This window comes from Anabrus simplex, chromosome 4 (assembly GCF_040414725.1).
Source record: "Anabrus simplex isolate iqAnaSimp1 chromosome 4, ASM4041472v1, whole genome shotgun sequence".
Taxonomy (NCBI): Eukaryota; Metazoa; Arthropoda; class Insecta; order Orthoptera; family Tettigoniidae; genus Anabrus; species Anabrus simplex.
The window spans coordinates 291,076,911-291,092,258 of NC_090268.1; the positions used below are offsets into that span (position 1 = coordinate 291,076,911).

The 15,348-nt window shown below is 38.3% G+C and overlaps 1 protein-coding gene across 6 annotated transcripts in view; it reads left to right on the forward strand.

Moving 5' to 3' along the window:
* Positions 1-15,348, forward strand: part of Nrg (Neuroglian) — a 216,328-nt gene that overhangs the window by 74,957 nt on the left and 126,023 nt on the right. For all 6 annotated transcript variants that reach the window (XM_067145580.2, XM_067145575.2, XM_067145577.2 and 3 more), the window contains exon 13: positions 1,721-1,908. In XM_067145580.2, coding sequence (XP_067001681.1) covers positions 1,721-1,908 — 188 coding nt within the window. The remainder of the gene's footprint in view (positions 1-1,720; positions 1,909-15,348) is intronic.

A 15,348-nucleotide genomic window follows, 5' to 3' on the forward strand; every position in this document is an offset into this window, starting at 1 on the left:
ATGGGGCATGCCTCACTTCATATTCGACCCCTAAGAGAAAAGGGATAATGGTATGCAATGTTGATCAAAAGAACTTAATGGCCAGTCGTTTGTGTCTGTCAGTTGAGCATTAGGCGTACTATACAGTAAACCTGATCACTGCTTGGTGCTTTCATATGAATTATCATCTTGTGCCACCAGCTTTCCTGCTATCGGCGTGTCATCATTCCATATGACGTCATCTTCTGTAATCTCATCAGCCATGCACTGCCATCGAGAGCATTCAAGATCCCATCTTCTTGACACTTTTAAAAATAGTTTTGTTCTTGACTGTAGAGTCCAAAAAGTTAATATATATTTGCAAATGCTTTCTGGAGATAGTGTCTGTTCCCAGTTGGTGTATGTGTAGCAGAAGCCACCCCTTCCAAATAATGCTGTGCTGTAGAAAGTGTGCCAACACACCAGCTGATAACTAGCATATGTTACGAGTTGTACTTCCGAATGTAATACATAGTGACTGGAAGCATTCTTTGGATAACTGCGACTGTTAAAAGCCAGACCTTTATCTTTAATTATATTTCATGCTTGTACTCTACATTTTTCACATCAGGATTTACCTAAACAGCTGTAATTGAGATAAGAGAGACCACATTGTTTGGGTTAGGCATGCTATCAAAGTACCAGAAGTTGCACGGCGGAAAGAATAAAAATAAATAACAGGAAAGCATGTGGGCATTTATCGATATGTACAAGGGTGGCGGTAATGAGTTTTATGATAATAATGTTTAATTTCATATATTCGTTGTCTCCATTTTGTTTATTAACGCATAGTATGTTTTGTTTAGAACCTCCGAAAATCGTGAAAGTAGTTAGTGGGGATGTAAAATCAATAACATTATTATTTGTTAGGTACATTGCCGAGTAAAACAGTCGTTGTGATTGGATTGTTTTTATCACAGTTTAAATCTAATTACCTTCAGAAAGTATATGTATAGGCCCGAGTTACAAGATATTAAACGATCACTTTGTTAATGATCTCACCTGCTATATTAATAGCAACGTCCGTGTATATTGCTTGACTAAAGTAAACTTGTTTCCTCATCCTGAGGTGGTGCAGCTCTTTTTAGGGATGTTCCCAATGGAGGGGAGCTGCATGTGTTATTTTTACTGGATTCTGGTATCAGCCTTCCTGCCATCCTTAAACCTCTGGCATTATGGTATCGGGAATCGAACTCAGGCCACCGAGAACAGCAGCTAATTGTGCTAACCTTTATGCTGGCAGACATTCTTAACTACAAAACACAGACATATAGCATGACTGATGCATGCTTGCATTGCGTGGGTCGGACACGAAACTATTAACTTATTTGTGCAAAATAGTCAGAGCTGCTCTAGGCCTACGCTATGGAGGCAGACATTTCTTTGCATTGCATGGGTCGTATCGACAAAACTGTTCACAAATTTGTGTGATATCATTGCTCCAGTAAGGCCTGTACTCTCTTCGAAGCGGAATCATTGTTCTCTGATGAGTTACATTGGGGGGGGTCTTGTATGGGAGATTGTTTTTCATTATCTTTGTCTCAAAATACAAGGGGAGGGGGTCTAATACACAAGTAAATATGGTATTCATATTTCCTTCCGTAATGTGCTTATTGTTCCTTGATTTTGATATCTTTCCTAGATGTACCATTTCCTATTTACTTCTTTCCTTTGCTGATGTATTTTAATTTTTTCTCTGCAGATGTACCCAATGCTCCTAGACTTCTCGGCATTAGTTGCAATAAACGTGATGCTTCTATTCGTTGGGAGCCAATGGGAGATAATAGGGCTCCCATTCTTCGCTATACAATTCAGTACAATACCAGTTTTACACCAGACACTTGGGAAGTTGCTTTTGATTCAGTTCCCGCCACTGACATGACGTACACGGTAAGTTACATTGTTTGTTTATTGATGTTAACTTCTGAAAAAACGCATCATTGATAATAAACATAATTGTGTGAAGCCAAGTCAGTGAATAATTAAGTGATGAGCGATATTTAAAAATGTGCAGTATATTAGTTATTTTGTCGTTGTTGGCATTCACTTGCTGGTGGGTATGTTAATAGTTTTCCAAGTGGATCATTGGATGAAAAGACCAATTCTAAAACCCTGAGGTCTGCTGCGATACTAGTAACCTTTTTGTTGTAGAGCCTGAAGGTTGAATTTTTCCATTCCTTTCTTAATCAGGTTTAAAGGTTACATCTTTCTGCTACTATAAGGCAGCCATGATTTTCACGTCATTTTGTCAGTATGGCTCTCTCTTTGAAAGTGTGATAGAGTATTAGTAGGGATGATTCTATTGTTCCAAATTAGAGCATGTTCGCTCCTGTATTTGGCTGTCCTCTTCAGCTTCTAATAACTTCCAAAGCCAATCCACATTTAATATCCTCCAGATATTTCTTCCTCTCTCATTTCCTTCTGGATTATTTTCTTCAAAAAGTTTGTTTCAAAAGTTGTTTTTGTGTTAACACCATCATCAATGTCCCACTCCAGTCGTCCGGGTGTGGTCAACAAGCTTCCTCCACTCCTTTCTGTCTTTCCACCTTTCCTGCTCCATTACTTCTGCCACATCCAATCCAGCTTCTCTAATGTCCTTCCAAATCTGATCCATCCTCCTTCTTGGTCTTCCAACTGGTCTCTTTCGAATTCTCTTCTTGCTACCCGTTCCTTTCCCATTCTTTTTACATGTCCGAACCATCTCAGTCTTGCTTTCTGTATGTCCTGTACTAATGGTTTTATATTTAGCCTTTCTCTGATTTTAATATTTTAAATTCTATCTCTTCTCGTCCTTTTAACCGATGTTCTTAAAAATTTCATTTCTGCTGCTTGGATCTTACTATCTTGTCTCTTATTAGTTACCAGCGTTTCTATCCGTATGTTACAATTGGTATGAAATACTGTTTATATAATGTTAATTTTGTTCTCTTGGATACTTTGTCATCCCATAAAAGCTCTCTGACTTGATAAAATGTTCTACCTTTACTTAGTCTGTTATTAATTTCAGGATTCATTTCATTACTTCCATTAATAATGATACCTATATATGGAAACTGTTTTACATTCTCTAACCGTTCTCCATCTATGTTCATTTGGCTCCTCTTTTTCTCTTTTCCAGAGTGCACGACTACAGTTTTCGTTTTACTAATTACCATTCCAAACAGATTTTCATTCTAAATGTCCAGTCTCCTTTGTACTTCCTTTTCTCTCTTTCCTCAAATCACTACATCATCTGCAAATACCAAAGCATTCACTTCATCACTACTGATACTCTTTTTTTACACGTTTTATGATTTCATCCATCATTATAATAAACAATAATGGCGACTGCACTTTCATGCTTGAGACCTTTTTTTTTTTCTTTCTATAAAATGTTTGAGTCACCACTCCCCACTTGTACACTGCTTTTGCTCTCATGATACAATATTTTTATCTTGTTAATTAATGATTTTGATACATTCCTTTTCAGTAGGCTTTACCATACATGTTTTCTCTTAACTGTATCATAAGCTTTTTCCAAATCCAAAAATACGAAGAGGATTTCCTTGTTACTTTCCAGAGATTTTTTTCCATTATCGTTCGCACTGTAAATATCAAGTCTATTGTTGATCTATTCGGTCTAAAGCCATATTGTTCTTCCTCTGTGTTTTTATTATATCCCTTAGTCTTTTGTCTATGACTTTCTCCATTATTTTTAGTCCATGTGATAATAGGGTTATACCTCTATAATTTTCACATTTCTTCCTATTTCCTTTTTTGAACAATGGTAAAATGCTTCCTTCTTGCCAATCTTCAGGTATCCTTTCATCTTTCCTTGTGGCATTGAGGGCTCGGTATAGCCACTGTAGTCCAATGCTCCCTGCTGCCTTAATCATATCAGCATTGAATTCATCTTTTCCACTTGCTTTAACGTTGGTCATTGCTTTCACTGCCCTTTCAAGTTCCAACCATGTTATCGGGCTCTCTTCTTTTTCTCCATCTATTATTTCCATTTTCTTTTCTCCTTCTTCCTCCGAGTAGTCATCCTCATTATAATGTTTTTCAAAATACTTTGCCATCACCTTCTGAAGACCCTTTTCATCATGTACTATGGATCGATCTCCTCTCTCTATTGCCTTGATTATTTTTCTTGATTTATTCTTTTCGACTTTATTACTCCGTATGATAATTTTTTGATTTCCTCGACTATCTTGGTCAATTTTTTTTAGTAAACTCTCCCAACATTTCTCCTTTTCTTCCTTGATACTCCTCTTTACTTGTAGTTTCAGTCTTTTGTATTCCACATGTAACCTTTCTATCTTATTCTCATCTCTCTGATATGATTTTTTGCTTTTCCTTATCCATTTCTTTCTTCACCTTGTTCCTTTCTTTTATTTCTCTTTTATTTTGTCTGTCCACCACCGTGTCTCCTTTTCCTTAACCTTTGCTTTTGTTTTCCTGCATACCTCAGTTGCTTCTTCCACAATTGTCTGTCTTAAATTGTCCCACTCTTCTCCACTTTGTACTTCCGTGTTAGGCAACTTCCTTTTTATACAATCTTGGAGTGCCATTCTTTTATCCTCCTCCTCCAATTCCCAAATTCTGATCTTTGTTTTCTGCCACCTGGGCGACTGCCCTAAATGCAGATCATTATTGATTGATTGATTGATTGATTGATTGATTGATTGATTGATTGATTGATTCTTCAATACAATTTTAGGGATTTTTACTTGTTTTAATTCCACACTTTACAATCTGTGATCACCTGCCATAATTTTACTTCGTATTCATGACGTATCTTCCCCATTTTCCGTCTGCTATTATAAAATCTATGAGTGTTCCATACTGTCCATCTCAACTATATCGGCTGATCTTATGGCTATTCCTCTTCATAAACCATGTGTTCTTTATCATCAGGTTATTCCTGATACAAAAGTCAAACAGTTTCTCTCTATCTTCATTTTGTATCACCATACCCATGTGGGCCCAGGACATTTTCATATCCTACTCTATCAGTTCCCACATGAGCATTCAGATCGCCCATTATCATGGTCCCATCTCCAACAATATGTGTTTCCAGTTCATTGAGGAACTCTTATTTTTCTTCCACGCTACATCCTGTCTGTGTAGCATACACCTGTGCTATCTTCAGTAGTTCTTTGTTTACATGTGTGTGCATTATTATAATTCTTTCATTTACACCATGAGCTACAAATTTAATTTTCCAATTTTCCATTATGTACAGTAAATCTTGTTGACCTCCTTTAATACTTAATTTTCTTTTCTGTCCTGCTTGTTCCCGTCTATTCCTTTCTACAATCTCTTTTATCTAACTTGTGCTTTAATCACTACTCTTCAGAAGTTAGCAGGATCCATAGACATACAGTCCCTTGCAAATTAGTCGGAATGCTGCACTGAAGCACACATATTTTCTTTCTTTCTTTCTTTCTTTCTTTCTTTCTTTCTTTCTTTCATGTATTCACAATCTTTAATACTTTCTAATTGCTAATATGTCCCTCCTTTGTGTTTCATAAGTCCTTTCACATGATTTGGCATTGATTCCACAAGCTTTGAGCACATACTTTTCAGTTCATCATGAAAACAACAGTTTTATTAAGGACTCTGTCATATGTACTTTGGCCGAACAGTCAAGTTTTGTGTCTTCTTTTGCGAATAGCCCACAAGTTTTCTATGGGATTTATGTCTGGAGAGTTCCCTGGCCACTCCAAAACACGAATATTGTTCTCTTTGAAAAATTTTTTCACTTTCTTTAAAGTATGGCAAGGAGCCAGATCTTGCTGAAAAATTCCGTTACCATCAGGAAACCTCTTCTGCAGCTCAGGAACACCTCTTTTTTGCAGTATGTGGATGTACTGGTCAGATTTCAATATCTCTTCAACTGGTACTGAGGGTCCTAATCCTTCATGTGTGAAACGCTCCCAAAGCACGTGCACAGGATGTTTTACAGTCTGTTGCAAATGACGTGAAGTTGTTGCCTCATTATTCGTTGGGCACACATATTGAACCCTCTATCCTGCACCTGAAAATAACTTTCATCAGAGAAAATAACTATCTCCCAGTGTTCCGTTGTCCAGTCCTGGCGACTACTTGCCCACAAAAAACATTTCTTGTGCATTTCTGCTGTTAGAAGGTTACAGGTTTGCAGGCTTTCCTTCCAGTAAACTGAAGTCTAAAGCAAACATTAGAAACGTGCAGATTCACTCTTCTTTCCCCCAATTAACGTGCGAAGTCCACAGCTGTTAGCCTAAGGTTTAATTTACTCCCTGAAGAGGAAATGGTCATCGGTTGGAGTCGTTTTCTTTTTCCTGGCACAGTTCCCAGTTTTCTTCGGCGATGATGGGAATCAGTGGATCCTACATACTTCCCAAGTCCTTTGCCTTAGGAGCTTTTAAAGGTATGTCATCTTTGCGAGCACATTCAAGTAACCGATCGTTAAGGATTTGTTTCTTTCGGAATTGAAATGTATCTATGACCAGACCAATTGCAGTTCTTATGGTACTAAATGATTTTATATGTCATCACTTTCCACTCCCCTTGATTATTTGCCAGAGGAACAGGTTCTTTCAAACTGAAGAAGGTTTTGTAATTGATCATGGATTGCTCAACATAACAATGCTTTACTAGCACTTTTCTGGATTATCTTAACTCACTGATTTGGTGTGTAGACAGTATCTTGCTTTCTTAAGCTATGTATGGGCAAAATCACTTTCACAAGCCAGATATGAGTGGCCTTTGGTTGGGAATATGTGGCAGATGTTGAACATGTGTCGTTTTGAAACTCAACTGAAAAAAATGCTTCACCTCTACTGATAATCAAAAGAGCACTAGCTCATGGACATGTGCGGTTTTGAATATAATTCCCTCAATAAAATACCCCTTCATTGAGTTTGTGCTGTTCTGACTGTCAGTGATTTTCCTGGCGTGGGATGAATACACTGATACCAATAACTCGTACAGTGCTAAAATGTGGACCTGTGCTCTTTTGGAATTAATGACTTCAATTGCCTCTATGTTTCTAAGATACTGATTTTTGTTTGACTGGTCTGCTATTTTATTCTAAATATTCTTCTATAACACTGTTGGTGGAATTTCTCCAGGCATTTTAAGTTTTTTCTATAATAGTAGTAGTAGTAGTAGTAGTAGTAGTAGTAGTAGTAAGATTTATTAAAAACTTAAATCATCCGTCCTCTGTGAGGGTGACCATAAAGGTCCAGAATACATGGAGAATGTATTGGCGAAGGATATTGCATGTGGTCTTTATAGGATTAATCTTTTAAGTGATGTGTTCTTCAGCATAATAGGATTGTGATTGTGGTTATTTATATTGATTTTTATGCGATGCTATGTTATCTGTGTTTTCGTCAGTATATTTTTTTATATAATCTTTTCAAATTGAATGTGTATACATCTTCAGTCTGGGAAGCCATTACTTATAGTGCTTAGTTACCATAGCACTTGTATGATCAGCTGGTGATCACGTAAGTAAGGTTAACTGAAGTTTATATACCTCTGCTGACACATCGTGCATTGAGATGGATAATTCATACAGAAGTAATGTTTCGGCTAATGACAAAAGTAATTCATCTCAGCCTATGTGTAACCATTGTGGGGAACTGTTTAAGTCCACTCGGGGGGTCAATATTCATATCTCAAAAGCACATCCGAATGAGCAACGAACACGACTAGTGAATAGACAGATAGCTGGGGAATCAAACCACCAAGTAAGGGCATGAATCTAGAAAAGAAATAAAACAACAAAACACACATAACTCGTACTACCAAGAGAAAATTGTGATATGGAGGGAAAAGCTACAAGGTGACATCAATTTCTGAATTCTTATTTGTAGAAGACTTACTAAAGTTTCTGTCCACTGCAGTTGATATTTTGCCTGGGCCTAAACACCCAGCAAGGAAATTTTACGAGGCACGTAAAAAGAAATCGTCTGTTAATACGGAAAAAGGATATAAACAAAGTCCAAATCCGCAAAGGTCCACTAATAGGGATAGAGAAAAAAGACGTAAATATTTATATCAGTATCAGTATCATATTGGTCAGTTAACTCATTTCAGTTCCACAATCAACGTAGGACTGTCCTTCATGAAAACAATGAAAGATGTCTGATTAATTCTCAACATCTATATGGCTATTTCCATGAAATATTAGGGCATGAAAATAATTCAGTGAGAGAAAATTATCCCCCAAAAGTGAGTGAAGCTACACAAACGGTTTACAATGACACGTTTAATGATGTTATATCTAAACATGAAATACAGCTTGCAACAAGTAGAATTGCGGTTGACACTTCACCTGGACCTGATTACGTCATCATTAGAGCTATTAAGTGACATTGCTTCTGAGATAATTGCCACAATAGCCACTCGTATGCTTCAAACAGGACAGGTACCACCGTGTTTTAGAAAGGCAAGAACCGTTCTTATACACAAGGGAGGTGTCCCTGATGACATTGCAAACTGGAGACCAATCACAATATTTTCTGTTAGGAGAGTAATTGAGCGAGCTCTTGATAAACGCCTGAGAGAATACGTTGCTTTTAATCCACAACAACGGGGATTTATATCTTCGGCTGGTACACATATCGATACTTCTACACTCCGTTCGGTTTTAAATTCCGCGAAACAGAACAAAACTGATCTAACAGAGATTTTTCTAGACGTCAGAAAGGCGTCTGACAACATTGGGCACCTTCATTTACATGAGACCTTGAGAGCATTAGGAATACCTGAGAAATTAAAGGAACTAATAGTTAATCTCCAGACAGGAAACACTACAAAAATAGAAACTGTAACCTTAAGCCTAAAAAGGGGTGTTATGCAGGGCTCACCTCTTCCTCCCTGTCTCTGGTACACATATCGATACTTCTACACTCCGTTCGGTTTTAAATTCCGCGAAACAGAACAAAACTGATCTAACAGAGATTTTTCTAGACGTCAGAAAGGCGTCTGACAACATTGGGCACCTTCATTTACATGAGACCTTGAGAGCATTAGGAATACCTGAGAAATTAAAGGAACTAATAGTTAATCTCCAGACAGGAAACACTACAAAAATAGAAACTGTAACCTTAAGCCTAAAAAGGGGTGTTATGCAGGGCTCACCTCTTCCTCCCTGTCTCTACAATCTAGCGACAGATCATATTTTAAACAAACTAACTGAAGACTCTCTCACAAGCCACTATGGATTTTCTTTAGTACCATATCTTCCACCTTTAACGATCATGGGCTTCACTGATGACTTGGTTGTCATAGGAAATAGTCAAACAGCAGCACTTGAGCTCTCGAAAATAGTCACAAGGAGATTTCATGAAATAGGGCTTTATGTCAACCCAATGAAATCTGCGTCAATCGGCATCGAACGCGGAAAGTTAATTGAAGGCCCAGCTGAATTTAAGAGCTATGATATATCGAGTTTGCGACGTGGGGAAACAATCCGCTGTCTGGCAGTTAACTTTTCAAATGAAATAATTTTTCAACCTACACAGCTAAAAAAAATTACAGAATAAAATAGAGAAATTGGTTTCTTCTCCACTATTACAGGCTGACCAGAAATTTAAAGTAATAAACACAGTTATATGCCCATCTCTCATATACCCATTCCAAACTATCAAGCCAGAGATGATTCCGAAAAAGTTCCTTGCTGATACAGACATACTAATTCGAAGTGCTCTTAAGGAAATTCTTCAAATACCTGCAGACATTCCTAATGGAATGGTCTATACTGAGAAAAAATACAAGGGGTTGGGACTCTTCTGCGCCACTTGGGAAGCTCATCTTCAGCACATTAACATCTCTAAGTTACTATTAAGCTCAGGTGATGAATACATCCGTGCTACAAGAAATCTGAAAGAAGAAATAACTCTCTCACTACAAAAATAAAAATACAAAAATAAAAATGTTACTATGTTACTATGTTACTATGTCAACAGGCAGAAGAAGAAAGGAAAAATAATGCTGGAAGGTACACAACTGGAAACAGTAGACCAGTATAAATATCTTGGGTGCATCATTTCAAGTGATAACAGAATACAGCATGAGATTAACAACCGCATTCAAAAATCAGCTCAGTTTTACCATCAAGTCCAGAACCTCCTCTGGAACGAACAAGTTCCCTTAAGATCAAAGCAGATTCTATTCCAATCATACTTCACTCCCATAATAACATATGGCCTAGAAACCTGCACAACAACCCAACAAGTGGACAGCAAACTACAAGCCGCAGAAATGAAGTTCCTACGAACTATGGTACAGAAGACAAAAAGGGACAGGGTAAGGAATGAAAGAATAAGGGAGCAAGCTGGTGTGTGCCCATCCCTGAATGAAAAAGTGACAAGGCCCCGTTTGAAATGGTTTGGCCATGTCAAACGAATGGACGATGGAAGGACAGCAAAACAATGGCTACACACAGTCGTGGCCGGAAAACGACCGGTAGGAAGACCTAGGAAGAGGTGGCTGGACCAAGTGAAAGAGGACATAGCAAGAGGAATCATCTGGGATGTCGTCTTGAGAGAAGAGTGGTACATGAACAGACAGAAGTGGAGAGTGCTCGTAAACCACACCCGGGCAACTGGAGTGGAGAAATGATGATGATGATGACTACAATCCCTCAATGTCCCTCCATCTGACAATTTGCTACATCCACGTCTAGAAATAACAGATGCCAGGAAAGTGAGAAGAGTACTGAGAGAAAGGGCATTCAGTGAGTGGAGTAACTTGCAGCAGAAAGGAAGAGGTTTATGTTTGTACAATGAATATACTCCTGCCAACTCCTGGATTCGAGACCATCAAGGCTTATCATGTAATGAATGGCGTGAAGCAATTAAGATGACAGGAAACATTTCTGCAGTTAGATCGGTACCAGGAAGATCTCGGAACGATTCCCTTTGTAGGCGCTGCCTCAAGGAGATTGAAACTCTTGCACATGTTCTGGGATGTTGTCCTCATGGTGAACTTTTAAGGAATACGCATCATCATAACATCCACTCTTTAATTGCGGCAACGCTAAAAGACCATGGTTTCCAGGTATTTGAAGAGGTTCATGGCTTAGCGGACAACAGAAGCCACAGAAGGATTGACATCGTTGCTTTCAAGAATAAGAAGAGAGGTTACATCATCGACCCCACAATTTGCTTTGAAAGCCATAAGTCGCAGCCCTCAGATGTTAACCTAGAGAAAAGGAATATTTACTTACCAACAATTCCTTACTACAGGGTGAAATACCAGATAGAGGAAATCGACATAGTAGGTCTGATGATTGGAGCAAGGAGAACGATTCCCGCTTTTGCCGCTAATTTCTGGAAACAGATGTCTCTGTCAGTTACAACATTACGGGAGATTGCCATCATAGCCTTAAGGGGCTCACTGATAATTCTAAGAAATCACTGTTACAATTAGGTTACCTTCAACATTTCTCAAGTACAGTATATCTATTTCTCTTCTAAAAATAAATATAAAAGTATACTTTGTCACAAGGCAGCCTCTGCATGAGAGGAAGTATTTCAAAAATAAAAATAAAATACAAGGTGTCCGGGTTAAAGGTATAATAATATAAAATTTAATAACTTGAGAAATAATGGAAATATTTATTGGCGGTTTGTTTCTACAACTAGGGTAACTTAAAATGTTTTCTGTGTTCATTTGTGGTGGTGGTACCATATGCGCATGCGCGTAACTGCATTGTTCACGAGCGCCAGTAACCATGTGGACTCCACAGCAGAAGGTGTTCTGTATGCTTTCGCTCGCGGAGATAAAATCGGTTACACTTGTACAACGTAGATTTCGGTGTGAGTAAGGACTGTCTCCAACTGATGATTTTCCCACTTATGTAACAATCACAAAATGGGACAGGCGCCTTCGACAATCTGGGACCTTGCTGTCGATGTCGGGCCGCCACGCCAAGCACGCAGTTTCAGAGGCTACTGTTGATTTAATCCAAGAGTCCTTCAAGCCGAGCCCTCGTAAATCAGTTCGACAAGCAAGTAGTCAGTAACAGTTATCTCGTTTGACAGTACACGATGTCGTCCACAAAAGGTTGCGCCTACGGGTGTACAAACTGCAGCTTCATCAGAAAATCAAACCTAAAGACAGGCTGCTACAGAAGGCATTCGCAGAGACAATTCTGGCAAAAATTGATGGAAACGAGGCATTCCTCGACTCGGTCTGTTTCTCGGACGAGGCTACATTCTATATTTCCGGCACAGTAAACAAGCACAGTTGCCGCATATGGGGATCTGAACCCCCCCCCACATCGTGATAGAGTTGGAACCGGACTCTCCGAAAGCGAATGTGTGGTGTGGATTGTTGAAGGACAGGGTTATTGGCCCATTCTTCTTCGCTGAGCCTACAGTTAATGGAACAAGTTGCCTAGACATGTTGGAGCAGTATGTTGTGCCACAACTTCCCCGTGACGTGATCTTTCAGCAAGATGGTGCACCCTGCCATTACGCGGAGGTTGTGAGGGATTTCTTGAATCGTGAGTTCGCAGATCACTGGATTGGGAGAGGTAGTCCATCAATTGCTTGGCCCACTAGAAGCCCTGACATTACGCCACTTGATTTTTTCCTGTGGGGGTTTGTCAACAATCAAGTGTACCAGACACCAGTTCGTGATCTACCAGATCTGCGTCATCGCATTCGTGCACCTATCGCAAATGTTACGCCTACAATGCTGCAGAACCCTTGGAGAGAAGTGGAATACCAATTACGCCTACAATGCTGCAGAACCCTTGGAGAGAAGTGGAATACCAATTAGATGTCTGTCACGTCACTAATGATGTGCATATCAAGGTTTATTAGCTACGTAAACAAACATTTTGACTTACCCTACTTGCAGTAACAAACCGCAAGTAAATATCTCCACTACTCAAGTTATTAAATTTTATATTATTATACCATTAACCCGGACATCTCTCTCTCTCTCTCTCTCTCTCTCTCTCTCTCTATCTATCTATCTATCTCTCTGTGTGTGTGAGATATAACTTCTATAAGCAAACGTATAAGCTCTCATCCATCTCTGTAATCGGCTTGATGTTTCGTGCTCGAGGAACTATACCTACATTTTTTGTCAACTTCTGCAATACCTTTGGGTTGAATAGAGATTTCATCTATAACATCGCGATTACCACACCCAAGAAGTCAATCATGATCTTCAAGAACCATGCTTGTGGGCCTCAAATGTTTGACGTGCCTCACTCGTTTGCCTACACTTACCATACGATCGCATTATCTACTGTATCTATATCCTTTATTGTTAAGGTACTCTTTGTCCTTGGGCTACCGGCAGCTGTTGCAGGAAGATTCTATAATAATTAATAATTATAATAATGGAATAATAATAATTTTTTTGCAAAATTCATCGTAAGGGGATACGATTTGAAGTATAAATGCAAATTTATAATTTGTAGAGAATCTCTCGTGATCAGTAATAAGATTTTCTCTGTCATAAAAAGGAACTTTAAAATTTTTGAGACGGCAAAATACGGAAAAAAATTAAAAATCAAATAAGTTACATACCTATTTAATTTTCTTCAAATATACCACAAATATAAATTCAAACAGTTTACAATTAATGAAATCATCACAAAAATCGTAAATAAAATCGGTCCAATACTCGGATCATTCACAATTCGCCGTCATCTGAAGTTTCACCATAGGAACTTCCGTCGCTGGCATCTTTCCACAAATAGTCATCCTCACTACCGCCCACTGAATTTGAAATTCCACATTTCTTCAAGCTTTTGGACACTAGATCGTTGCAAGTGCATGCCCATGCGGTCTTGAGCCAGCTGCATATTAGTCCCACTTAAGGCCTCTTCACTCGTCCGGTTCGTGTTAACACGCGATCGCCATAAGACATCCATTCGGTGTACATGTTTCATTGCAGTTTTGGAAGGCCGGTTCACGCACACATCCAACGGCTGTAGAATAGAAGTGAGTCATCCGGGAATTGTTGCAAGATCGGTTTTTCCTTTCCTCATCACATATTTTATGGCGTCAGTTGTATGTCCTCTGTAACTGTTCAACACAAGCATGTTTCATTTTTGTAACAAAGTACAATATCCCGCGAGACCAGCTGTTCGCGCACCCAGCATGCCAGCAATACTTGTGAAACAAATGACAATCGAGCATCCGCAGCAGCGGCTTTCATATTTACCGCATATGTACCCATTTTATTTGATTTACACTATTTAATTACCTTACATTTCGCGTTTACATGCCACTGTAACCGTATTGAGAAAAAATCACTTGTTTTCTAGAACCCAACTAAAACACAGTAAGACCTGAATGCTCGTTTACATGTGGTATATTGAGTACGGTAACCGTATTCAAATCTATTTCAGTACTCCATGTAAACCTAGTAAATACGAGAATGAACGGCTTGAATATGACCCGCACCCAAGATTTAGCAGTTTCATATTACCAGACATTCAATCCTCGTAGGTTTCTTCCCTACCAACACCACTTTTGTCTTGGAAATGATAATTTTCATATTGTAGTCAATGCACCTTTCTTCAGACTTTCAGCACAGTCTACCAGCAAGATTAAGTCGTAGGCATAGACCAAGCTACTTACTGCATTTCATCCAACTGAAAAACTACCCTGTTTTATACCTTTGAGTAAATTATGCATGTATACTACAAACGTGAAAGATTGTAACTATGTCTAACTCTTTTAATTACTATGAACTAAGAACTTATTCTACCTTCAAATATCACTGCAGCCCAATTATCAACATAAATGCTTCAGATTGGCCAAAATAACCTACCCCTGATTCTATTGAATTTATCTAAATTTTTAAAGCTCTCTCACACCACTAAATATTATGTAATTACAGAGGTTATGCAAAAAAAAAAAAAAAAAAAAATAGGTACTCGTGGAGAATTAATGACCATCTTTGTACATTTTGTTAAAAGAGGAAGCCATTATCTCTCCAATTTCAAAAGAAATAACAAAAATACCTTAGATAGAAAATATAACAGAATGCTATATTGTTCCTGAAAGAATGTCATCCTACATCATTTTTTAAATGTTGTCAATTAAGAATTGGTGATTAATATGAACAAATGTAAAAGCAATTTATGTGCAAATTCTGTGTTTGATGCCTTAATAAATGAAAAAAATGTTTTCTGAACTTATCCACCTGTACTTTATCTAATACATCTCCTCTCCACTTAGCTATCCAAATCAGACTGTTTGGAGTTTTTGTGGTGGTGGTGGTGGTGATTATTGTTTTAAGAGGAAGTACAACTAGCAACCATCCTCTATATAACACTAATCAGAGAGAAAAAAATGAAAGGGATCCAACACCTCGAAAAAT